This window comes from Cucurbita pepo, chromosome LG02, assembly GCF_002806865.2.
Source record: "Cucurbita pepo subsp. pepo cultivar mu-cu-16 chromosome LG02, ASM280686v2, whole genome shotgun sequence".
Lineage (NCBI taxonomy): Eukaryota > Viridiplantae > Streptophyta > Magnoliopsida > Cucurbitales > Cucurbitaceae > Cucurbita > Cucurbita pepo.
In genome coordinates this window covers 11220798-11248568 of record NC_036639.1, presented here as the reverse complement: position 1 = coordinate 11248568, position 27771 = coordinate 11220798, and the positions used below count along the sequence as shown (strand labels likewise).

Below are 27771 nucleotides of genomic sequence, written 5' to 3'. Positions count from 1 at the left end.
TAATAGATTATGTTCACGATCAAATTTTTTCACTTCTTTTTAGTTGATAAAGTCAGTGGTTTTAAATGATGTGACTTCTCTAAATTGGAAGACATTTTTTTCTAGATGTTTTGTTTACTCTACTGAATAATATCGACGAAACTTATGGTATGAGGTATTACATTAGAAGAACGTGGCCTAATCTATCTTAGAAGACATTTACTCATCAAATTCCGACACTATAAATATTAGAATTGTTTTATAAAGACAACCTAAACTTGTTGGGTTTCATTCAATTGTCGTGGTTGCATTTTAAGAATATTTTGCTTCTCTTAGACTTTGTTGTATTTGTTCGTTTAGGTACTATACTCGAAACATTTCTACTTACTAAATAGGTCGGGCTCCATATTTTTGTTCCTTTTCAATTAGACATAGATACCAACTTACCCGAGCTCTTTTAAAAGGGGTACACACAATGAATCCCTACATTTCTATACAAGATTCGACATATTAATTGTTTTAAATCTAAAGCATCTAAGTAATTAATATTATCATTATTTTTAGATTTTTCTCGTAATTCTAATACTTTGGATGCTAAGAACCTGTTACTACTTTGTTTTGGTTGACCATATATAATTAAGTAACGAAAGAAGTAAAATGACCCAAAAAAAAATTGGAAAATCAATAAACATGAACTATTGATTCAACTTAGTTATAATATATGGGTTACGGGGAGCCAAACCCTAAAGATATAGCTGGAGATGTCCACTGAGCGAAGTGGGGACGGAGAAGCTTTCCTCGTTCCCATCCTCCTATCTGTTTCAATCAATCCTAAAAAAAAAATCTCATTTACTGTCGTGGGGATATGATCTCAGATTTTGTATGAGATATATTTTTTCGCGTTTTCATGTTATATTATTTTAAAAACCAATCCTTTAAAAAAAAATATATATTTTAATGGATAAATTTTCATTTTTCAATATATTTCTATTAAAAAACACATTTAGTTTCTACTGGATCAAATTTAAATATTATAAAACTGATTTTGGTATAATATTATGATATCTAGATTATATATATATAGAATTAATTCTCGACTTTGACAATAATATTAAATTACCAATTTATTTTATCCCAAACGTTTAATTTCATCAAATTACATATTCAGCTTTGATAAATATTGTAAGTTTTCGACATTTATCTCTTGATAAATTTTTATTCGAAAAATTGTTAATAATTTATTTCACGAAATGAAATAGATAAAATATGTCCCCAAATAACTCTGTCTAATATTTAGTTAAATTAGTGAAAAGCATAAGGACTGCAAAATGCGTCCCTCTCTCTTTGCTCCTCCTCTTCTTACCTAAATAAACTAACCCTTCTTGGGGGGAAATAGTTTGGGTTTATTCATATGGCGAAATAGAAGTTTTGGGATTCTGGATTTTTTCTGTTTTCTTGAAATTCTATGTATGTGAAGTTCATCTGAATTACTCTGTTTTTTCTTTTGGTTGAGCTCAACTTTCAAGCAGGCATTGTTTTCTGGAAGTATGTCTTAGCTTGTAATGTCTTTATTGCAATTAGATGCCCCGATTCAGTTTTACACTGCTCAACTTGCTTTATATTGCTTTTTGAGTATATGGTATAGTGCAATGTTTAAATTGGAGTGGGGGGGTTTGGTTGTCTTGTCTAGAAGTTCACTTTTTACATGTTTTATTTTTGTTCTAACTTATATTTGGATTCTGGGGTTTCTGCATTACTGTTGTCTACTGTTTGATACATAAGTTTCTTTGAAAACAGTCGTAAAACCAGAGAAGTTTACTTTATTTGCTACATCTTCCTGATTTGTGCTCTATCTGTTTTTGTGTTCATTCTCATGCTTCCCAGACCTAAGTTTTCAAGGATGAGGCAATTTAAGGAGGAATCATATTTCAATGTCACANTCAGAGAAGTTTACTTTATTTGCTACATCTTCCTGATTTGTGCTTTATCTGTTTTTGTGTTCATTCTCATGCTTCCCAGACCTAAGTTTTCAAGGATGAGGCAATTTAAGGAGGAATCATATTTCAATGTCACACAAGTAAGAATTCTGACCTGAATTACGATGGCAGCTATTTTCTCTTTTAATTAGAGATTGGGTTGATCTTTAACTAACTAATGCAAATTGATTTTAAGTTGCACATGATTTGTTAGTACAATGGTTTGTTTTCCCTTTGTCAGTATGAAGTAATTTTATCTTATCCATGAACAGGCCATTGACTTAATGTCAGCGGTGAAGGAATTAAATAAATTAAGTTCTCAGGAACTTAGTAAACTATTGAGGGACTCGGAGAATTTTGCAATACACTACTCATCTGAAAGCAACATGCAGATGACGGTGAGATTTTTTTTTTTATGTGTCTTTTTGAAATACTAATTAGTTATACCTTTTCTTATCGACGTATGATATTGTGCATCACGTTGGTTTCAGATTGACGTAGAAAAGCTTGCATGCTTCCTTCCTTTGCACCTCATGGCTGTTCTTATGTCATCTGACCGAGATGAGGCGTTGTTCAAATATCTACTATGTGGTGTGCGGCTCTTGCATTCCCTATGTGATTTAGCACCTCGACATGCTAAACTTGAGCAGGTTGGTTGTGGCTTTAAAATGTCACCTAATTCTTTGGTACTTGACGTTTCCGTTTGTCCCTAAAAAAGATGTGTTTACTAACTCTTATCTTCTTGGAGGTTCAGAATTAATTGGATTACTTAGTCCTAGAATAATTGTTCAACACATTCACTTATTTATTTGGTTGTTGACGAGCTGATACTAAGTGAACAAAAGAAAGATGACTATAGTAGCAGGGTCCATATTATGTAATTGTATTCTTTTGTCATGGAGGTATTATTGCCACTGTTTGACTTATCAATTTGAAGACACTGTTTTTCTTAGTCTCAGGAGTTGTTTGGATTTCCGTCATTAAGATGCCCTTAGAATTCTTAAGATATAAGGAAGAGTGAGAGGAGAGAGATCATCCTGAACCTTCTGTATTGGAATGATTTTTTTTTTTTTGNATTGTATTCTTTTGTCATGGAGGTATTATTGCCACTGTTTGACTTATCAATTTGAAGACGACTGTTTTTCTTTGTCTCAGGAGTTGTCTGGATTTCCGTCATTAAGATGCCCTTAGAATTATTAAGATATAAGGAAGAGTGAGAGAAGGAGAGAGATCATCCTGAACCTTCTTGATTGGAATGATTTTTTTTTTTTTTTTAAGATGGACTCATGGACATGTTTATTAAAGGTTTTTGTGTGTATTTTACCTCCATTTAGTGGTTTTATGATCTTAAATTCTAGTCTTGATCGAGGTGTATAGGCCTTATTGTCTCATATAATTAATTAATTAACTAATTTTTTTGAAATATTTATATATATATATATATAAAATACTCTTCAAAACCCCTCAACTNTATTTTACCTCCATTTAGTGGTTTTATGATCTTAAATTCTAGTCTTGATCGAGGTGTATAGGCCTTATTGTCTCATATAATTAATTAATTAACTAATTTTTTTGAAATATTTATATATATATATATATAAAATACTCTTCAAAACCCCTCAACTTTCTAAACAATCTCTTACAAAAGCTTTAATTTCTTTTTAAAACTTTCAGTATTTTATTATCCATAATACTGTTTCTTTTTCATGTATAAAAAATTATATACATTTTCCTATTTTTTTTGTCTCACACAAAAGAANTCATAATAGGTATCTTTTTCATGTATAAAAAATTATATACATTTTCCTATTTTTTTTCTGTCTCACACAAAAGAAGAATCAGTATGCTAATATTAGTGAATNCCATAATACTGTTTCTTTTTCATGTATAAAAAATTATATACATTTTCCTATTTTTTTTGTCTCACACAAAAGAAGAATCAGTATGCTAATATTAGTGAATTGGCTTTTCACAAGCAAGGGGAAGGAATTGTTTAGAGGAATATGCTTGATGTCCTTGGGCATACGGTTATTATGAGGAAGTACTGGTTCCCATCCTTTTGAGTGGGTCGAAAGGCATGTATAGAAACCCAACTCCCGTCTGGTTTATTATTTTTATTTTTATTATTATTATTATTATTATTATTTTTATCTTTTCTTAGTTTGTTAATTGCACCATTGGGATTGGTAAGAAACTTTATTCTAGGAGGATCGGTAACAATCCTTTGTGTATCATTTTCCCTCACTTAAATTACTTATCCTCAATGAGGTTTCATTATGTGATGTTTGTCTTGCCTCCTATGGGTAGTTCTTCCAAGCCTTCTCTTGGTCTGCTACATCTTTAGGCTACGGATTTTTTCCAGTTAGTTTCAGAAGGAGGAATATCAGTTTGTGGGCTCCTAATTCTTTGGAAGATGAAAATCTCAAAGAAGTCAAATTCTTTGCTTGGTAGGTTTTACTTGGGAGGGTTAACGTTTTGGACCCTATCTAAAGGCACTTGNCTTAAAGAAGTCAAATTCTTGGCTTGGTAGGTTTTACTTGGGAGGGTTAACGTTTTGGACCCTATCTAAAGGCACTTGTTCTTTATGTTAAGGCTGTATTGGTGCATTCTTTATACAAACACGGCTGAGGATCTCAATCTTATTTTGTTGGAGATGCCCAGTTTTTTCTTTGATTTGGGATCTCTTTTTGGAATTGTTCGAGGTTTCTTTCTGACAGTAGGTGCTGTTGATCTATGATCCATGAGGCTATTTTGTCTCTCTACATTTTCGAGATAAGGATCAAATCTCCTTTGAAGCACTGGTTATTTATTTATTTGCAGTTTCTTGGCATTTGGCCTCAGAGAAATAAGATTTTTAGAGGGGTGAAGATTATCTTTGGATTCATTTNTTGGCCTCAGAGAAATAATAAGATTTTTAGAGGGGTGAAGATTATCTTTGGATTCATTTACCAAATATTTTTGTGATTGTTTCCGGGTCTTATCTTTTTGGATTTATTTTTTATAGTTAGTTGGTTTGTCTCCTTAGTGGACTATCTTCATGTATGCCCTTTTTGTATTCTTTCACAATTCTCAATGAAAACTATGTTTCTCATTAAAAAGAAGCTTTGACAACCCTTTGGGTATGTGGACATTCCAAACACAAAGACTAACTCCCGTGAGTTAATTTGAATAAACTCAAAGAAAAATTGGAATCAATTACCTTTCAATTGAATTATGAGAGATAAAAGAGAACTTTTTATTTGAACTAGAAACAAAATTTTAATTGATAAAATGAAAAGAGAGTACAAAGGATAAAACTCCACAAAGGAGTGAGACAAAAACAAAAACGGACAAATAAAACAAAAGCAACCAACAACAAACATATAAACATCTGAACTATAGAGAAAAGCCCTCAAAAGATNGCAAAAGCAACCAACAACTAACATATAAACATCTGAACTATAGAGAAAAGCCCTCAAAAGATGATGAAAAGAGAACACTAAAAGCACCAAAAGCCAAACTAGACCAAAAAAATGGACGACAAAACAACCCAACAAGCTGCATCAAGCTTCAAAAGAGAAGAAAATAACAACTAATCCTTCTGCAGTAGACACCAATCAAAATTTAACTGAAAATGAATACTTACCATGCTCAATCGCCAAACAAATTTGATGCTCTCGAACCAAGAAAAACATGAAATACTTGAACTCAAGATTAGAGTATCAGTGCCACAGAAAGGTCAGTGTGTTGCTGTCTACATATTAAATGAACGATTTAAAGTTCAAACGTGAAATTAACTTGTGATTAGACACTAATAAAATAATCAAGAACACCACTACGCCTTGACTTCCCAGTTCCTGATTGCTAATGGGTTTACAAAGAAGTCTTTAGCTTCAGCGTGCACTTCTTATTTCAACTATGCACTGTTTTTGAGCTTGAGCACTATGTAGCAATTGTTGCATAACAGGGCTCTTGAAGCAAAACCCCTGCGCAACCTCAAATAAGCAATATCCAGTTGTACTTTTAGCCAAATGAAGTTGGCAATCCGATCATCTATCAACAATTTCCTATATTGGTCCATATTTAGCCTTAGTATCATAACAAGCTCTCTTCATGGCCTCTTTTGCCCAATCCATAACCTTGTAAATGTAACCTCTAGCAGGTTTCTCAACATCAACAAAATTCAAACAGGGGCTTGATGCTTTTAAGGTATAGTTAACTAATATTGTTAGTCTACTAGGATTAACTTTAGTTAGTGAATCTTTAGCGCAGATCCAATTTATAAACTAAGATTTATCATTTTTGAATATTTGTGTTTTTTTTTATCAGGAGTAGGGTGCGTGTTTCTTTGACTATGAAGCTCAAGATATATGATGCTCTTATATCTCTTTCATCCTTAAATTTGTTTATCACTCCAAACCTTTTGGTTCTTATGGTTGTACATTCTCACCATGAAGAACTATTTGTAGATTTTGCTAGATGACGTAAAAATGTCAGAGCAGCTGCTTGACCTGGTGTTTTATATGCTTATCGTTCTTGGAGGTTTCAAACAGGTTCGGCTAGATTTTTGTCTTTTGAAGTTGACATGCTATTATAGTTTCTTTTTATTGATTTGCTCTTCAACAGGAAAATTACCAATCTGATGCCATTTCTGTGGCACATTCGTCACTGGTTGCATGTAGTCTCTATCTATTAACAGGATGCATCTCATCACAGTGGCAAGATCTTGTTCATGTATTGATTGCACATCCAAAGGTACACATATTTTACATTTTTTATTTTGGGTGCATACATGTGATTTAGTTACGTGGTGAAATAGCCTCCCCTTTTGGTCAATTCGAAGCCTTTTTTTTGTTACCCACCAACTTGAGCTTGGCTCTCCTCCCATGTTTTGTAATTTTACATCTCATCAATGAAATATTTTACGTCTCTTCCTTCTTAATTTAAATGTTCAAAAGTGAGGCTGATCTTGAAGATTCTTAACAGGTAGACATTTTTATGGAGGCAGCTTTTGCTTCAGTTTTCCAGAGTGTTAAAGTTTTGGACCTCAGGCTGTCAGCTGAGAATTCTGATTCCACGTGCACAGTTCCAATTGCAGAACTAATTAACTATCTATGCCTTCAGTGTGAAGCTTCTTTACAGTTTCTCCAGACACTTTGCCAACAAAAAGTGTTCCGTGAGCGTCTATTGAGAAATAAGGTTCCATATGCACACACTAGTTTAAAAAATGTGTTGTTATATGCGTTGGTTTAAGAATTTAAGTATATGTCAATTGCCATAAAGTTAGTAACTAAATTACTCGTGTTGCAGCTATTTCACATTTTTAAATAGAAAAAATATGAAATATTTGATATTTGTTAATAGATTATCAACCATAATCGAAATCAAATGTTTTTTTTATTGCTTGTCATTTCTCTCACATGCATAACTAATTAAACATAGAAAAACAATTCACTGCATGCATAATGGTATATTAATTTTTATTTCTCGTATTGTAATCAAAATATATCATTAAAAGCTATGAAATATTTGATGTATAATTATGAATTATCAACCATGCCGGAATTTTATTATATTTCTTTTTGTTGTCATTGTCTCTCACATGTATTTCGAATTAAATATAAAGAATAAATTCCTGTCATCAATTATGATAAACAAAATAAAAATTTCAAATTAGATATAATTAAGTTTCTTCTTTCTGTTATCTTGTGTTATCTTTGTATTCAAGAGTAGACGATCGTCCTTGATATAATCACAAAAAGTCCTATGACTCATGTAAATTTTTGTTTTCTTATATTGTTTAAATTACAGATAGCAAATTCAGACTTTGCAAGGAATAAACATGAGTAATATATTTCTAATTATTACTGTAAGTTCATATTAATTTATAATTTATAATAAAATTTTGGGATACTGAAAACATTAACGGCAAAATACAAATACTATTTTCTTAATTTTAAAATTCAATTATAATAATATGTTCCTCAATTTTAATTATAATACAATGTTAATGTGGTTTTTTATGTTTTATGTTGTATGCTTGGTAGTTTATGAACTTGGTAGTTTTATGTTGTCTGCTGCAGAGAAGTGACTAGTTCAGNATTTTTATGTTGTATGCTTGGTAGTTTATGAACTTGGTAGTTTTATGTTGTCTGCTGCAGAGAAGTGACTAGTTCAGATAATGTTTCCTTGCATATCTTTACGGTTCAAATAAGATGCATTTATTTAGAAGTTCGATGAAAACAAAAGATAACAAGAAATTAGTTGCTACATCATCATGCGATCAACTACCACATTTTCTGTAGTTTAATATGTTACAGTGCTAGTCTAGGGTATTTTAGTGGTTGATATCATAGCAGTTAATGTTCAAAATATCTCATAGACGGAAAACTGTTGTAAACTGCTCCTACTTGTTAAATATGGCTCAAATTCAAATACTATGCCAATTTTTTGGTACTGTCAAGTAGTCTAGTTNGTGGTTGATATCATAGCAGTTAATGTTCAAAATATCTCATAGACGGAAAACTGTTGTAAACTGCTCCTACTTGTTAAATATGGCTCAAATCCAAATACTATGCCAATTTTTTGGTACTGTCAAGTAGTCTAGTTGATCAAGTTACATCCTGCTTACCGTTGAATTAATCGTGGACTTCTTTTTATTTCAGGAACTTTGTTGTAAAGGTGGTGTACTGTTTCTTGCTAGAGCCATCTTGAATTTAAACGTTTCCCAACATCATCTTCAATCTTCTAGAGTTAGTGCTACCTTATCTAGATTGAAAGCAAAAGTTCTTTCAATTGTAAGTTCACGAAATAAAGCATGTACATCATAACTTCTCAAAGTCATAATAGCTTCAGTTTCTATTAGAGCTTCCTTTTCATTCTTACTGATGGTGTTCGGATTAGTATGGATTAATCCTTTTCAATTTCCTTTTGCAGCTTCTGAGTCTATGTGAAGCAGAAAGTATTTCGTATCTTGATGAAGTTGCCAGTACACCGAGAAGCTTGGATTTTGCAAAGTCTGTTGCGTTACAGGTTAATTCTTTTGAACACTTTGAGTTGATAATTATTTATAGATGGAGAGATGACTTTACCACTTTAAGATTCATACTTCAATTGTGACCAATTCCCCTTGTAAAACTAGCCTAGACCGTAGTAAAAGAGTTGGAACAGAATGAAGTTTCTATTATTATGTCCCGGTGAAGCAGACCTCCTTGTCAGTTTTTATGAAAACTCATTTTACAACTGATTTTTGTGGACTTCATTTTTTAGACGATGCATTATCATCCTGTAGATGACTGCTATTGCTATAAAATTTACATGGTTTATGCGTTCAAAGAACTCTTTCAATGATACAGCTATCCAGTAACACTGTTCTCATCATTCAGGTTCTTGAGCTATTGAAGAATGCACTTAGTAGGGATTCCAAAAATTTAGCTTCTTGTTCAGAAAAGAGGTACCCAATAGGGTTTTTGCAACTCAATGCTATGCGCCTGGCTGATATCTTCTCAGATGATTCCAATTTTCGATCTTACATCACCGTTAACTTTGTAAGCCCTTGTTTATAAACTGGTGTTCCTTCTTCAGTTCCATAGCCCTGTTGAGATGATCATAAGCTTACTGTTTCTAATTCATACGGAAATAATTAAATGATCTGCAAAAATTTGGCTTCTTGGTGCTGTGCAGATCACAAAGATTCAGTTTGTAATTAGTCTTTCCATGATTATTTCAAACTGGAAAGATTTCATCTGATAGCTTTTGTTATAGTGCTTGGGGGTGTTACCTGTACCCCTGCCCTTAGGCTTTCCTTTTTTGAGTTCTTAATGAAGTTCCCTTACCAGTTTCTTGTCCCAAAAAAGAGGGGAAAAAAAAAAAAAAAAAAAAAAAAAAAAAAAAAAAAAANATCATAGAAATTTCAATTTCATCAGTTTTTTCTTTTATGCATAAACGTTGTAGAGCGGTTCTACCTATGAATTACTGCATGTAGTGTCCATAGGTCCATATGCATGCCTGGAAGCATATCCATTGAACATTTGGTAACTGTGGCTTTGGCTTGTTGTTCCAGACTAAGGTTTTGACAGCAGTGTTTTCACTCTCCCATGGAGATTTTCTATCCAGCTGGTGTTCTTCTGATCTCCCTGTTAAGGAAGAAGATGCAACTCTTGAATATGATTCTTTTGCAGCAGCTGGCTGGGTTTTGGATAATTTTTTTTCATTGGGCATTCTACATCCAAAAAATTTGGACTTTACCTTGATTCCAAGCACTATGGCCCCAGCTTCCTATGCACATCAGAGAACATCGTTATTTGTCAAAGTAATTGCGAATCTCCACTGTTTCGTTCCAACCATCTGTGAAGGTTAATGCTTTATCATTTCTTCATTCCTGACGATGTATCCTTCGGAATCACAAGTGTATTTAACTATATTCTTATAATCTTATTTTTTCCACAGAACAGGAAAGAAATCTATTCCTTCATGGATTTGTCGACTGTTTAAAAATGGATATTGTCAAATCATTACCTGGACTTTCTGTTACCCCTGACGGTTCAAAAGCCGCCAATGTTTGCAGGAATCTGCGTAAGTACTACTCTAGTGGTTTTTGTTTTTATTAACTTGTCCATTCAAAAGTAGTCCAATTTACAACTGTTTGTTCATGCTTATGAGTGCCTTGTATGTGTTCAGGTTCACTGTTGAGCCAGGCAGAATCTTTAATTCCTAATTTTTTAAATGAAGAGGATGTTCAGCTCTTAAGGTGATTTAATCTCGTCCACATTCTTCTTCTTCATGAAATGTTGGCCAACTTATGATAATTAAAATTACTTTTGAAGAGAACAGGGAATATTTGTCAAATTAACTTTTAAATGTTACATGAACAAGGGTATACATGTACAGTTTAATACTTTGGCCTACAATAACATGCATTTGTTAGGATTACAATCTCAAAATAACAAACTGAAATTGTACTGTGATCTAAAAGAGAATCTGGCAATAGCCATTGCCACAATTCCCCCTATTTACAACCATCTACTCCTACAAACTTCCTATATGATTACAGTGACGCCGCTAATAATGTCCTAATAACATCCGCAATATATCCGTATTGATATTCTTAACAGCATCTTACACAGGCAGCACTCTTCAGTGAACTCTTATGCATCTGTTTATTCATTTTTGCTGATTGTACATATCCATGCTCCTTTCTGCCTCCAATTTCTGTGTTTGCTTTTCAAATCTTTAGCTTGTCCCAACTTAATTCTTGTATCTTCATCAAATTTTTGAGATGCATTTTTCCACTGAGACAACCAAATTTCATTGCTAAAGTCAAATCATCCTTGTTATATTATGCTTTTTAATGTCCATCTACCTTGTTTAGTCTTCTCTATTTCAGTAAATAATCAATTATGACAACCATTTACACTTCCTTTATTTAACATTAGGAATAGTGTATGGTGACCCTCATTTGAGATTGATTTCAGAGAAGCAACAAATACTAGTTAGAGTTACTATTAATTATCAATCTGTTATGAAGCTTGGGTAATAAATGGAAAGCCTCAAGTAAGATTGACCAATAAGATAAGGGAGAGAAGATTGATGGTAGGGAAAGTTTCAAAAGTTGATGGAGGCACAAGATCAAGATGAAGTTGGAAGCCATAGGCGACTGCAGGGGTGTCATCCAATGTGCTTCAGAAACTTTAAACTTGAGAATTAATGTTCACTTTCCACTGACTTTTGTACTTTTATGGAGATTCAACATCCTTTTTTTCTTTTGCTTCTTGCAAAAGAAAAGGAAATTCTTACCGAAGTCATAGCAGGTTCTTTTTGAAATATGCATTCATGCAATGAACCGACCATTAATACTCTTCTCATCCTTTGTAGGTCTCCTGGTAATATTTGACCTTTAAAATAAAATAATTGTTTTTGTGAAGTTCTTGAATTTTGTTGTGTAATGGAAGTGTACATATGCCTCAGCTTTAAGGGATAGATTTTCTTCTTATGAGCATATACTGTAGATAAACATTTTTCTGGGTCTCATTCACAGAGGCAATGATGATTTATCCATGCACATAAAGTGAACCCCAACTATCTCTATTTTTACAATTAATTTATAGCATTCTCTTGCTTTCCATCATGCACTTTTGCTTGAATGTCTATGTGATTAGCTAATTTCTCTTGCAGAGTGTTCTATGACCAATTACAGAAAGCGATTACTTGTTCTGAAATTGAAGGAAATAGAGTTCAGGTAAAGCTGTTTAACTTGGTCTTTGGGCTATTGTGTTATTCTGTTTGTTAACCTTTCTACTTAATAAGGGAACATTACCAAAACTGTCCTTTTAACTTTACTCTGATACCAATTTAACGACCTGATTTTTTCTTGGACTCGGAATGTAAAACACGTGGAACCTACAACGTTTTTTTTATCATTAGAACTTTTCTTTTTGGCCATATCGTCATGAAATCTTAATTGTGACCATATTACTACCCTCTTGACCATATTGCCATGTTTGAAAACAACATTAAAATGTCGGCCATTTTCAACGTTATAGAGACTATGAAGATTTAATTTGAATAGGAGTCAAATTCAACTTCCAACTCCCAATAGAATTTCATAATTTCCTAATTTCAAGTCGAAGTTCTAATTGGATTTCTTTTTTTTGAAAAAAATATTTTAGTGGATAATTTAATTATCTTTTAGACTAAAACTTAAACTCATTATGTAATTATGAAGTTGCTACTTTAATCAAGAATCTAGTTCAATAGATCGAGAAACTTAATTCATAAACCTGCACTTTAATATAAGACAAACCATTACTGAGATTACAGGGTGTTAACAACATTAATCAGGTAAATGCAAGAAGTTAGTTTTATGTCTCCTTTGAGATCAAATTAATTTCACATTTGAAGAGTCGATGACATGGGATAAGTTTTCCAACCCAGAAAATAGGTAAATGAAAGAAATTAGTTTTGCGTCCCTGATGAAATCAAATGATTTGGATTAGTGACATGTACCTTCCTTTTCGGTGGCTCAATCATAGAAACTCCATAATTAAGCGTGCTTTGCTGGGAGCAATTATATGTTATAGTGACCTCTTGAGAATTTTCTTAAGATGCATGTGAGTGAAGACAAAACATGCTGGAAAGACTCATGCTAGTTTTTGGGGATAGTCTTCACTCTTAAAAGCGAGGATTAAGTAACATGACCATATTGTAGTGGATCTAGGGGAATGCTAGGGTCATCAGGCGCCGAATCCGGATTCCAAATCCTAATCTGCACCGAATCCGGATTCCAAATCCTAATATGAATCCTATGCATGGGTTGTTACAGTTCATGCTTTTGGTGGGGAGTGGCAGGAGAGTGGAAGAACAAGAGCGAAGGAGAGAGTAGTTTAAAACCCTTCTAAGGTTTCAAAAGAAATGTGGCTGAAATGGAAGATTTTGGTGAGGTGGGGGGAGCTGGATAAAATTTTTTCAAATTTCCTTATAAGAATTGTGGGTAAAATGAGAAATTATTTATTGTATCAATGGCTTTGAGTTTCTGTTTGACTCATATTTCTGGAAAGAAAAATGAGAAGAAAAAAATGGTAGCAATTTCATAATTGCTTGTTCCTCGAAGGTTTTATCTTTTTTAAATCTCAGCTATTAAACTTGATACAGAATCATAGATGGTAATGAAATGTAGGCTTGTTAGTTTGGGGAGTGATTTCATTTCTAAAATTTTTCTTTTCATGTGATATATGATCATGTTTCCTTCTATATGTCAAATGGCGCATTGATCTTAGTCAATAGATATGTTTGCTTCTAAATGTTAATTGTTGTTGATCACTAGATATGTGCCTGACTTTAGCTGCTAGTTTTCCAAATCTAAATTTGATAATTTTCCACCTATAATATGAAATAGTAGGGAACATGTTATTATGTAATGAAGTATGAAAATTTGATCTCTTATAGGATGCGCTAAGTGTGGAAGGCTGCTTGCCATCTTTAGGGAAAGAACTTCCACATCATGATAATGGAAATGGTAATATGAAGGAAGAAGGAATGTCGGAGACTTCTGCTTGTCAAGAAACAGAAAACTGTGCTGAAACTNCGAGACTTCTGCTTGTCACGAAACAGAAAACTGTGCTGAGACTGAACGAGGTGATCAGGGTGATGCTGTGTTGAACGGGCTTAAAGCTAAGGATGAGGATGAATCTGATAGAAAAGCATCTGGAGGTCCAAAAGGGGACGAGAGAGATATACAGACCGTTGAAACTAGTGGATCTGACACAAATTCTGCTAGAGGAAGGAATAGTATTCAGCCAATGGACATTGTTGATTCTTCCAAGTCCAATGAGAATGCCAAAGAAATTGAACAAAGTGGAAATCTAGAGGAAGAGAAGGTTGAAAATGTTCACAGTGAAGAGAAGCATAGAAGAAAACGTAAACGTACTGTAATGAACGACAAGCAGATCACGATGATTGAGAGTGCCCTCTTGGATGAACCTGAAATGCAGAGAAACCCAGCTTTAATCCAGTTTTGGGCAGATGAATTAGTTCGTTATGTATGTCAAATTAATCTAAAACTCCATTCTCTTATTGCCAATAACATTTTCCTGTTTAAGTGATTTATATGTTGTCTTTCTCAGGGTTCTGAGGTTACATCAGCTCAACTTAAAAATTGGTGAGCAACCTCTCTCTCTCTCTCTCTCTCTCTCTCTCTTTATCTATCTCTCTCTCTTGTGCGTTTCAGCATCTTGGCCTGTGTTTTTATCGATCTTTACTTATGGAGTGAACAGGCTGAACAATAGGAAAGCGAGGNTCTCTTGTGCGTTTCAGCATCTTGGCCTGTGTTTTTTATCGACTTTACTTATGGAGTGAACAGGCTGAACAATAGGAAAGCGAGGCTAGCACGCACGGCTAGGGATATCCGTGCAACCTTAGAAGCTGACAGTGCAAATTCAGATAAGCAAGGGGGACCAACAGCTGGATCTTGTGACTCACCTGATAGCCCTTGTGAAGACAAACAACATGTACCTAACACAGGACGAGATCGAAGAATGACTTCTAGAACTAATACGTCCAACAACTCTAAGAATTCAACCACTGAATTCGACATTGGTCCAACAGAATTTGCTCACTGCAAGCCTGGCCGGTATGTCATGCTTGTAGACGTGCTCGGAGAGGAGGTAGCAAGAGGAAAAGTGCATCAGGTACATGGTAAATGGTACGGAAGAAACTTGGAAGAACTCGAAACGTTTGTTGTTGATGTTGATGAATTGAAGGCTGATAAAAACACAGTTCTTCCATACCCGTCCGATGCCACGGGCACCTCGTTTCATGAGGCAGAGGTAAAAATTGGTGTTATGAGAGTGTTGTGGGATTCTAACAAAATCTTCATTCGCAGTCACAATGAAGGGTAAACAAAATCCCTTTCAGCACTAGCAGCAGCAGCAGCAGCAAAGCAAGTATTTTGTGTGTCATGAAAACTGTGATAATTCTCGAAGTGTTGTTTGTTTTACTATGAGAACTAAATTCATGGTGGTTTTAGTTTAGGATTTTCAGTTGTGAATAATAAATATTAGTTCTGTATAATATTGATCTCTGTTCTTTGCCTCAATTGTATCCTCTTTTCGTTCTGTGCTAATGGTTCACGTGGTACTTAATTATTATCAGGGTTTCTCTCGAGAAAGAAAAAGAGCCATAGTCGAAGGAGTTGCCCTGGGTCCGATCACCATATTCGCACCAAGAGACAGGGGTATGGTTCTGTAGTCAAAGTAACTTCGTTAGAAATCGAACTTTCTTTCGTATTCTTGGGAATGAAATTAGTGCTCGAGGAGGGTTGTAAATTTCTACAAAATAAACAAAAACTAGCCATAGAGAGAATAAAAAAAACTCGTGGTATTATTATTTTTGTCCGTATTGGAACGTGTCTTCTGCCATGACACATCAAATTAGAAAGCATCTTTTTAGCCATAAATTCAATGGAATGTGCCTTTTGAAGATACGGATATTTAAACCTATTAATTCTAATATAAAGATTTTTTTTTATTTTTTTTATTTTTTTTATTTTATTTTTAACTAAGAGAACAAATAGACATGGCCCTTATTAAATAAGATTTTTTCATATTTGGGGTCTGATTATACCTGTTAGAAAAAGGGAAGAAAAGGAAAATAAAAGGACAAAGAAAACAAGAAAAACTAGGGTTTGGAGAAGAAGGGGAAGTGAGTTTCTAATTTCAGCTTTCTTTAAAAACCGTGAGATTGGTAGGGATTTAGGTCTTGAATTTCTATACGATGATCTAGAGTGAATCCACACAAGTTTCGTGAAAAAACTCGGAAGAAATTTCATTGTTTTTCAGGTAGTTTATGTTGGTTTTTGAGACAATGGGATGCTCGAGTGCTTTGCAACCATAGAGGGGTGTCGACCCAAGACGTCTAGTGCGTCTGCATGCCATAGGATGTCATACTTTGTAACTCTTGTATCTTGATCCCATTCTTTGTAAGCAGTCTCATACATTACACTTGTAAACATTCTTACAATTTTTTTTTTTTTTTGAAATTTTCATTGTCATACAGGTTTTCATTACATAAGCCGTTTGGTTTTCTAAACTTCAAATTTTGGATCGTAAACAATTAAGAATTAAAATCTCATGAAACTAAAATATCATGAGTCACAACACATTACTAATATATGTAAAAAAAAAAAAACATCAAACATTCTTAATTTTCGTAAAAGTAGAATAGAGTGATGTTGGCTTTAGTTGTAAACTATATTTTCAAGTCGGGTTGATCCAACCAAAATATTTCCAACCCATGAGCTAAACTCGAATTAATTTCTCATTAATTTAAACAAAAAGAAAAAAAATAATATCACTTAACCGAATATTAATAATTTGAATTGGATAGTTCAAAACATCTTAATCGTGTAAATACGGACACCGAACACGAGAGAGTAAGGTTGAAATAATTGATTTGGTCGGCATTAAAATAACTAAATAGTTGATTAAAAAAAAGAATTAAATACAAGGGATGGTCGATCATGTTTTGGGCGTAATGGCCCCCATTGCCTGTTACTATCTCCTTGGCCATGGCGTAATGGATTGGTGGTGGTTTGTGTGTTTTCATTGGGATGCCAAATTGGTGGCTTTCTTCCCACCTCAATCTTCTTTCTTTTTTTGTTATTATCTTCTGATTCCGTTTCGGGTTTGCCTTTGTTTTTAGCTGCATGGGGCAACCTTACATTACACATGTCAACATTTTATGGTGCCACACGTTTATGCTCTTATAAAATATCCTCATTATGTTCTTCACAACCCTCTTAATTTAAGCCTTTGATTTTCTCCATTAAGATTCAAATCTCTATTCTCCGTTTATCTATTGGTATATCACCCAAAACCTCGTCCAAATACATTGTAGCAACCCAAAATTTTAAAAAAGAAAAGAAAAGTTATTCTACTATTGTTAGATTGAAAAAGTAGCGAGTTAGTTTCTACCATACAATGTAAGTCCCTTACCTTACTAAGTCATAACAATTGTTTTGCTGTTGTTCAAAACCAATCGAAGAATAAGTTTTCTAACATCTCCAGCTCGACTTTTCGGCTCATCGGACTTGGGTTTGATATGCTCAGGCCATTCTTTATTATTTTCGACGACACTTACAAAGACATTTGAGATTAATATTGTTACTTTTTAGCCAATTGAATTATTTTGAAGCATAGTTTTAGATTATTTTAAGTATTATATATTTTAATAAGATGTTTTTTCAAATTCATTTTTATACTTTATATATGATAGTCTATGTACTAAATATATATGTATATATACATAACGGTAATAAACTAATTAGTTTTTAATAAAGTTCGGTTTAATTTTTTTTTTTTTTAAAAATACCTATCAGGAGGTTTTCAACTTCTTATAATATAGTAGTGAATCGATCTCTACAAATGACTAATATAATGAGCATAAAATAATACATAGTGACATCAGGTTATTAGGTGAAAACGGTTAGGAGGTCTTCAACTATCCTTTAGTAGTAAACCCGTCTCTATCGGTTGTGACTGACATAGTATTATAGAAGTTGGTAGGCATGAGGATCGGTGTGTGTGCATGCATGTGTATTATATTATCTAAACTCGAGTGAACCTAATCTCAATATTATTTAAACCTGAGTAAACCTGATGATTGAGATAAGCTAAGTTGAACTAGATTACATGAACTAAATGATTGAGATAAGTTTAGATGAGTTAGATTATTTGAACATGAAATGAGCTTAGATGAGCTGACTGAAACATAACCATGACACTGATAATAGTTTTAACTTAAGAGAAAGAACCTAGTCTATAACCTTTGAAAAATCAAGCTAGAAACATGGTACATAGATTTCAATTATGATTGAATGAAAAATTGAGAATCCATAATTAAGCTACTTATTCAATATTTTTATACTCATTTATATTATGTTTTCTTTTCAAATAGTATTAACCTTGCATGACTGGTGACGGTGAATATTTCAAGGACTATGTAGCTATAATAGATTAGTGTCTTGTAACGGCCCAGATCCACCGCCAGCAGATATTGTCATTTTTAGACTTTCCCTTAAGGTTTTAAAACGCGTCTGTTAGGGGAAGATTTCCACACCTAAGTGGTGATTTGTTCTCCTCCCCAACCAATGTGGGACATCACAATCCACCCCCTTCGGGGCCCAGCATCCTCGCTGGCACTCTTTCCTTTCTCCAATCGACGTGAGACCACCCCGAAATCCACCCCCCTTTGGGCCCAGCGTCTTTACTGGCACATCGTCCGGTGTCTGGCTCTGATACCATTTGTAACGACCCAGATCCACTGCTAGCAGATGTTATTTTCTTTGGGCTTTCCTTTTCGGGCTTCCCCTCAAGGCTTTAAAACGTGTAGGAAGGTTTCCACACCCTTAAGATAAAGATTATGTTTTATGAAATTGTAATGAAGTTTTCCTCATTCAATGTTTATGGTACTTATATAGTAGCAACCTTAAATTAAGTAGAAAATTTCGGGTCGTTACCGTTGGATTGTGATATCCCACATTGGTTGGAGAGGAGAACAAATCACCCTTTATAATGGTGTGGAAACCTAGCAGATGCGTTTTAAAGCCTTGAGGGGAAGCCTGAAAAGGAAAGCCCAAAGAGAACAATATCGGCTAGCGGTAGATCTGGGTCATTACATGTCTTGTGTAAGTTCTGTAACTCATAAATATATATATGTTATATCATGAAAATCGTTTTACGAGCTTTCTTAAATTATAATATTTTTATGAGATACGTTAGATCGATTCTTATTCGTTATCGATTGGTTGTAGCCTATTAATTAAGTATTAAAAAAACAGGTGTTACACAATGGGTTAAAAAACATATGGAATATGTATAATCAAGAGTAGCATTCCATTAATGCATCCCATCCGATGCATTCCTCAGATCCACGTTTTTTTTTTCTCAATTTCTTTAAATAATATTATCTATCTGATTAAACCCTACATTCAAAATCTTGCTGATTTGAGAATCTTTCGATTGTTAAAACATTATATTCTCAATGTGATTTTATTGACATTGAAAAACTTTAAATACTTCCTACTGCACATGTTATGTAATATTGTATTAGGAAATAATTAAATTACAAATTTAACCCTCCGATGCATTTTGTAAGTAGATATTATCCCCTTTCACCTGTTACTATAGTCGTCGACCTCACGATTTTAAACGTGTTTGCTAGGAGAAGTTTCCACATTCTTATAAGAAATAATTCGTTCCCCCCCAACCAATGGAGAACTCAATCTTTATAACGAAATTGATGAAATTTTGACGAAAATTAAATTTGAAAATTGACTTACTTGGATTCCAACGACAACTCCTTTCTTAGTAATATTGAAGACCGGATAAACATAATGTTAGGAATCATGACTCTCCACAATGGTATAATATTGTCCTGAGCATAAGGACTCGTGACTTTGCTTTGGGCTTCCCCAAAAGGCCTCATTCCAATAGAGATAGTATTTCTCGTGTATAAACCCATGATCTTCCACTAAATTAACGAAGGTGGGACTCACTCTCAATAATCCTCAACAATCCTCTCGAACAAAGTACCGTATAAGCCTCCCCCTTAATCGAGACTCGACTTCTTTCTCTAGAGCCCTCGGCTTCCCCAAAAGACTTCATTCCAATGGAGATAATATTCCTCATTTATAAACCCACGATCTTCCACTAAATTAACCAATGTGAGACTCCCAACAGAATGCCTTGAACCCTTACGACAATGGATAGACGATTTTGTGGGAGAAGGAGATCTTACAACAAGAGATTTTTTCTTTTCTTTTACGGTAATCAGGAACGGTCTGATAGACCAGAGCTAATAATATCATAAATTCTCACTTATTTTTCTTAATCCAAACATTTGAATTTGTAAGTGAATTTAAACTTTTTACAATTTCACGTTCTCACCTCGATAATGCAGAGCAATCTGGTAGATTGTGACATTTTTTTATTTATAATAATTTCATGAACATTTGATAGATCTGAAATAATAATAATAATAATAATAAATAAAAAAAAAAACTGTGGCCACGTTTTTTGTGTCACTAATAATTTATTTATCCCGACCCATGTTGAGGTTGTGAGCATGGGGCTGTGGATGAGAATAATTCCCAATTATTTTCTTTTTAAACCCTCTCTTCAATCCCACACTCCCTCACACCATCTCCACAATACAATACAATACAATACAATACAATACAATACAATACAATCCTTCAATGGCTTCTGCTCTTCTTTCTCACCCTCTCCTTCCCCGTTTCACTAACTTGCCTCTTTCAAGGTACGCTTCTTTCCCTACTCACCCCTAATTGTGTTCTCATTTACGTGCCACACTAAACTTGTTCTCTTTGTAGCTTTAATCGCCCTGCTTTGCCTCATCCTAAGATTGGCAAATGTAAGCTAAGAGGGCTGCGTTTTGTTTGCTCCGCTGCTGCTGACTTGTTTGATGACAACCTCGCCGCTAAAAATGGTAACGGTGCTGCTGCTGCTGCTGCCGCCGCTGCTTTAGGACTTGAGGCTGAAACCACGCCCGATGTTGTTGATTTCTTTGATGATGAGGACGATCCTGACTGCCCATCTGACGGCTACTCTTCCATTCAGACCGCCGTTGATGCTATTAGCCAAGGAAAGGTTGCCATATGTCCATTTCCTTATGGATAATACTTACTTACACGCTAATTCTTTTTTCTATCTTATCCATTTCTCTTTCCATTTGGAACGCTCAACTCCACCGTTAGTATTTTTTTTTCGGGTTTCTCCTCAAAGTTTTTTAAAAGCATATGGTAGTGAGAGGTTTTCACATCCTTACGAATGGTGTTTTGTTCTCCGGTGTGAGATCTCACAATCCACCCCCTTCAGGATACAACGTCGGTTCAATATCTGTCTCTGATATCATTTATAACAACCCAGACCCACCACTAGTAGATATTGTTTTTTTCGAGTTTTCTCTTAAAATTTTTAAAACCTATCAGTTAAAATGTTTCGTTCTCTTCCCGAACCTACCTGTCATCTTACAAGGTTACAAAGGAACAAAAATTATTTTCTCTTTGTACTTATTAGTTGAGGATGTGGCATGTTTGTATGGGTCTTTCTTATTAATTTTCTTTTTCTTCTCTTACCCTTTTTGCATGCATTTCTCTTCTCTCTCCTCATGCATTTCTCTCTCCTAATGGCCAAAAAACTTGATTGTTTTCTAGTTTGTGATCGTTGTGGATGATGAAAATGAGGACACGGAAGGGAATTTGGTAATGGCTGCCTCTTTTACAACTCCTAGTAATATAACAACCATGGTTCAACATGGCTCAGGCATACTCTATGTGGGTATGAAAGAGGACGATCTCGAAAGGCTTAAGCTTCCCATAATATCCATCGATAATGGGAACGAGACATCAACTTTTACTATCACTGTGGTACGTAGTACGCATGAGAAATTTGAACTTCTGACCTCTTGATTAAATTATTATACATGACCGCACCCAGGTAGGGTTTATTACTTTGAGTGTTACTAATTTATTGTTTGGATGAGACAGGATTTGAAAAATGGGACATCAGCAGGAGTATCAACTGCAGATAGAGCTAAGACAATTGTTGCTTTATCATCACCTGAGTCTAAGGCTGAGGACTTCAGACGGCCAGGTCACGTGTTTCCTCTCCGGTACCGAGACGGCGGCGTTCTGAGGAGAGCTGGCCACACAGAAGCTTCTGTAGATTTAGTTTCCCTTGCTGGGTTAAGGCCAGTTTCTGTTCTTTCAACCATTGTTGACCCTGAAGATGGCTCCATGGCTTCACTACCCAAGATGAGAAAGTTGGCCTCAGAAAAGAATATCCCAATAGTCTCTATTACTGATTTGATTAGGTAAGTCAAGTCGATTGGTCGATAATTGATGTCTTATGCATTGAACTATAAAAAATTTGAGTCGGGTTTGGATTCACTTAATTTTTTTTGGCTGTTTATTTTGGTAGATACCGAAGAAAGAGAGAAAATTTGATTGAAAGAATTGCTATTTCTCGGCTGCCAACTAAATGGGGCCAATTCTATGCTCACTGCTATCGCTCAAATCTAGATGGGATTGAGCACGTGGCTCTTGTAAAGGTAATGGACTTTGTTTTCTTTGAGGAATAATGCATTCATTAACACATGACATCCTTAAATATCAAAAACATATGATAGTTGGTGGTCGATGAGCTTCAAGATCCAATATTTAACCTAAAAAATAATAATATTTGCTTGAGATTAGTTAAATCTTTAGTGACATCCAAAATCTGAAGATATTCCGTATTGAATTATGATTTACCGTATATATCATATTTGAATTTTTATTATATGCAAATATCTTGTATTGCAACTTTTTTTTTTTTTATAATTTATTTGATTCTGTAAATAATTATAAATAGAAAACTTTCGCCACGATTTATTTCAACAGGGAAACATTGGGGACGGTCAAGATGTGCTTGTAAGGGTCCATTCCGAATGTTTAACTGGCGACATATTCGCGTCGGCAAGATGCGACTGTGGCAACCAACTGGACTTAGCAATGCAAATGATTGAGAAGGCTGGAAGAGGCGCTGTTATTTACCTAAGAGGTCATGAAGGAAGAGGCATTGGCCTTGGCCCCAAGCTGCTTGCCTACAACTTACAAGATCAAGGCCACGACACAGTCGAAGCCAACATCGAGCTAGGATTGCCTGCCGACGCCCGTGATTATGGAGTCGGAGCTCAGGTCAGTCAACTCAACTCGACTCGAGTTAACTAAAGTTAAATTTGATTTTGTTATTTTATTTGTGGATGATGTCAGATGCTGAGAGATATTGGGATTAGAACAATGCGGTTGATGACAAACAACCCCGCGAAGTTCAAGGGGCTGAAGGGATATGGTTTGGCAGTGACAGCGAGGGTCCCTGTGGTGACACCCATTACAGATGAAAACAGAAAGTATTTGGAAACCAAGAGAACCAAGATGGGCCATATCTATGCGAAGGGCCAATTTTTAAGGTCGCGACAGGCTGAAGCTTCAACAAATTGAATTTATCCCTTCAACAAATAAATAAATAATTAAATAAATAAATAATTAAATAAATAAATGAATGGATGCATAATTAGATAAATAAAATTTAATCAAATAAAAGGGATGGTCGAGTATTTGTTGCTCGCAATGCCCCATTGCTTGTTGTTGTCTCCTTGCCTTTGGCTTCATTCTAATAATAAAGGATTGGTGGTGGTTGTTTTTTGTGTGTTAATTGGTATGCCAAACTTGTAACCTCTTATCTTCCTCATGATCCATCGAGGTGATCGTCGGCGTCTTTATCTGTGTCGTTGGCTCTTAGAATCACGACCGACGGTGTCGAGTTCTTCCTCTGATCGATTGAAGCAAAATTCAATCGCTTTGTTTTCTAGCAAAATTGTGGAGAGGGTTCAACAAAATAGTAAGGGTGAATTGGTAATAAGGGCAAGAATTATTGTATGGGATGAAAGCAGCAATGGAAAAGAGATTTGTAATTAGCAGCCGATGATTTATTTAGAGACATAATGATTAGTGTCCAGCCATTTTGGGGAAAGGTGTTTTTTGTTTGGTGGTGACTTTTGTCAAATTCTTTAGGACTAAGTGACCAATTCCTAACCATTCATATAATCTCATATCATACATAATTCATACATCAAAAGTACTCGAACATAGTAATCAACGATCCAATCATTCAATTCGATCCCAATCCATCTTCAAAATTCAATCCTATACTCAACTCTACAATCAAATCTCGAATGGCTGAATATCTCATTCGAACCTTGCTTTGCTAGCAAACTTTACCCCTATTCCACTCTAAATTTCTCGAAATCTCTAGAATGAACCTTCAAATATGAGAAAAGATTAGCATCATCATTTCCAAAATTAGGAGAAAATAGGTCAAACTAGACAAAAACATCAAACCTTGTTCAATTGGCCCAACCGACCTAGATTTTTGGACCTATAATCTAGTACTTTGAGAATGTCCACGTGTGTCTGGCTTTATCACTCATTTCTTCTTCATTTTTTAATCTCTCGTATGATGATTCAACTCAATTAGATAACTCAACTCAATCCAACTTAAAAATAGAAGTTTGAGTTGTAATTTTGGATTACTGAATTATCAATCCAACCAACCTAAAATTTTAAGTTAGTTTAAAAAATTTATCCAACTGACGAAATGTTATTCGATTAGAAAATAAAGTGCTTATTTTATACTTAAATTTCTCATTCTATACAAAATAATATGATTCTTTATGTGGGATTTATTGTTCATGAACTTTTTTTTAATCCAAGCTTTATTGTATGTCTCATTATGTCTCCAAATGATTCCTTATGTGGGATTGAATGATCATACACTTTTTTTTTAATCTAAACTTTATTGTATGTCTCATTATGTCTTATATGATTCTTTATATGAGATAAATAATCATGCACTTTTTTTGTATCAAAGCTTTATTGTATGTCTCATTATGTTTCCTTTGGCTTGGATGATTGAAGTTCCAATTTTCTTTTTCTAGGACCAATAGTGTTCATTTACTTATACTTGTTCTCAAGTAGTATTGTGCAACCATAACCGATACGATGCTCAAAAATCTGGTATTAGATAAGAAGCCAAATTGTAAATGATTCACATGAGATTCCATATGAGTTGGAGAGGAGAACAAAATATTTCTTATAAAGGTATGCAAACCTCTCTCTAGTGGACACTTTTTAAAACTTTTAAGGGGAGTACGAATGAGAAATTCCAAAGAGGACAATATTTACTAGCGGGAGACTTGGACGGTTATAAATGGTATTAGAGCCAGACACTGGGCGGTGTGCCAGCATGAACGCTGGCCCCCAAAGGGTAGATTGTGAAATCCCATATCGATTGGAGAGGGGGAACTAAACATTCCTTATAGAGTGTGGAAACCTGTCCACAGTCGACCCGTTTTAAAACTTTGGAGCAAGTCTAGAAGGGAAAACGGACCATATCTATTAATAGTAGACTTGAACTGTTACAAATTCTTTTATTTATGGTTTCTTTTTGTTTGGTCATTAACTAAAAAGGCATGAGATGTTCTCTCATGTTATCTACAAAAGAGCAATCCAAGAACTTGGTTACAAATATATTGGTTCGCTCTAAACTCGAATGCAACGTAGTTAATATCTCGTATATGCGAAGATTACAAATATAATAGTCTTCACCTCATGTTATACGTCACACTTGAAGAAAAAGACAATAATAGTTATCTCGACTTCTAAACGCGATGATGCCTCAAATTAGGCTACGAAACAAGCTCTCAAGCTTACATTCAAAATCTTCTATCAAAAAACCCCTACGTAAATGAAGTATGCATATCGAACGTCCCACGTCCCTAATGTTGCAACGCTGCACATATGTAGAGTCAGAACTTGAGTATACACCCTCCTTTGGCTAGAGGGGCCATCTAGCTGTAATGACAAAATGTCACATTGCTCGCAGCAGCATCACAGTCCCCTCCTCGGATCCTCTAGCTATGCATGGTCGATTTGGCTCCACGATCCCAAAACATTATATAAAAGTTGATGGAAAAAGATGAAAAGACTAGAAAATTTTCGAAGACGAAAACTTTGAAAACAAGTTGAAGATAATCTGAAATTTCAAGAATTTGATCCATTACTAAAGATCCACGGAAGGGTTAGTGCGGGCTAGCTGAAAATCAAAGTTTATCCGAAGCTTAGTCTAAAATTCAATATCAACTTACGAGACGTTTGTACAATTAAGAGAAAAAAAAAACACATTAAAGATTGTACTAGATGCACAAAAGTAATACAATAGAATGCTTTCACTAATTTGTGAAGCTCAATAATATCACTTTTTTTGAAGAACAAAATCAAGCAATCACTTAAAGAAAAAAAAAAAAAAAGGGTGTTATTTAATTTTATTTCATTCGAAAGCCACTACATTATACTTCAAAGTTGGGTTTTTTTTAAAAGTTTTTGAAAGATAAGGGTGTCACATAATGCGAAATGAAATGAGGGGATGGCAATATGTTTTGAAGCATTGGTTTCATAATTGATCATTAACAGTGGGTGTGAAAAGAATTTTCAGACTCATACTTTAATAAAGATAAAAATAATACGCTCACTTTGCAATTTTCAAAATCACTTCAGATTAAGGTAACTAAATAACTTAAAACTTGTTATTAGATACTATAATTAGACCAAATTACAAGTTAAACTTGTTATTTTAAAATATAAATACACTAAATTATAAGTTTAATCTTTAACATTTAAATGTGGTATCCATTTGATTTCTATAGCTTAAAAGATGGTAAATGTCTCATCTTTATAAGATTGTTTGTTGCAAGGGTGTTCAAAAAGACTGGATAACTCAAAAAATTCGATCAAATCTAACTACCGTAGGTTGAATTATAAACTTATTTGAGTTGAGTTGAGTTCAAATAAATGAAAACTTTATAAATTGATTGGTTCATCAGTTTAGCTCAAACTAAATTGGGTTGAACCGACCTAACTTAAATTTATCGTTAATTTTAAAATATAGATTTTGCTAAAGATACAATTATTTACACATGTTATTTTTATATAACTTCCTAACTAATTTTTTATTTTCTATTATTTATTCTTTGATCTTTCTTTAAAATAATTTTTTAATTATTTGGAAGATAATTTTTCCAAAAATTTTATTGAAATTCATTACTAAAATTTAATTAAATGTTTAAAAATGAGTAAAAGTCTTAATTTTATTTAAAATAAAAATTTGAATAGACAATCGGAACCAACCAAATCTAAATTTTTTATGGTTGAATTGAGTTCCTTGTTTAGGTTGAAAAAATTTATAATTAGAATAATTAAATTATATCTAAAAAAATGTTTAATTCAATCTTATTGATCTAATCTTTGCACTTAAAAAAAAGTATCCAACAAGCCAACAAACTAATCTCTGATAGCATTCTATGTTTTAACATAATCAATAGATATATAAACATTAAGATGATGGTGTTAAGCTCGAAGGATATATAAATTTAGAGGGTAAAGAGATACGAATTGAAATTTATGTTAATATCCTTGGGCTACCCATTTTTGAGTAAGGTGTAAAAGATGAACAAAATAGGGCGAAAATGAAGGGGTAGTGGAAACCTAAAAGGATCCCATTTCATCAAATTCCAACAAGGACTTCCATTGGCATTAGTTTTAGGTCGCCATGCATATGAACTTTGTCATCTCCTTGTTCCTCTACCGACAAAAAGCTATACTATCCTCTCTCCAACCACTCAAATAACGCATGCGCTGCAATGCCATTTTTAGGTTTCTACTTTT

The 27771-nt window shown here is 34.1% G+C and overlaps 2 protein-coding genes across 4 annotated transcripts; both read left to right on the top strand.

Annotated features, from left to right (window-relative positions):
* The first annotated feature begins 1995 nt into the window (after positions 1 to 1995).
* On the top strand, positions 1996 to 15544 carry LOC111786746 (nodulin homeobox). 3 transcript variants are annotated; one of them, XM_023666990.1, is made up of 17 exons: positions 1996 to 2056; positions 2228 to 2353; positions 2447 to 2605; positions 6404 to 6487; positions 6561 to 6689; positions 6921 to 7133; positions 8600 to 8731; positions 8871 to 8966; positions 9320 to 9481; positions 9997 to 10288; positions 10383 to 10508; positions 10614 to 10683; positions 12108 to 12171; positions 13878 to 13972; positions 14017 to 14470; positions 14555 to 14589; positions 14791 to 15544. In XM_023666990.1, the coding sequence occupies exons 1-17, from the start codon at positions 2015 to 2017 to the stop codon at positions 15326 to 15328; spliced, it is 2817 nt and encodes a 938-aa protein (XP_023522758.1). In that variant the 5' UTR covers positions 1996 to 2014; the 3' UTR covers positions 15329 to 15544. The 3 variants fall into 3 exon arrangements, with proteins under 3 accessions (XP_023522758.1, XP_023522752.1, XP_023522746.1); XM_023666984.1 differs by having other exon boundaries at positions 13878 to 14012; positions 14057 to 14470; XM_023666978.1 differs by having other exon boundaries at positions 13878 to 14015; positions 14060 to 14470.
* A 5015-nt stretch (positions 15545 to 20559) lies between these two features.
* Positions 20560 to 23704, top strand: LOC111787059 (monofunctional riboflavin biosynthesis protein RIBA 3, chloroplastic-like). The gene is made up of 7 exons (XM_023667215.1): positions 20560 to 20747; positions 20821 to 21097; positions 21664 to 21876; positions 21997 to 22322; positions 22430 to 22559; positions 22891 to 23187; positions 23263 to 23704. Exons 1-7 carry the CDS (start codon positions 20686 to 20688, stop codon positions 23488 to 23490), a joined length of 1533 nt encoding a protein of 510 aa, XP_023522983.1. The 5' UTR covers positions 20560 to 20685; the 3' UTR covers positions 23491 to 23704.
* Positions 23705 to 27771: the final 4067 nt, after the last annotated feature.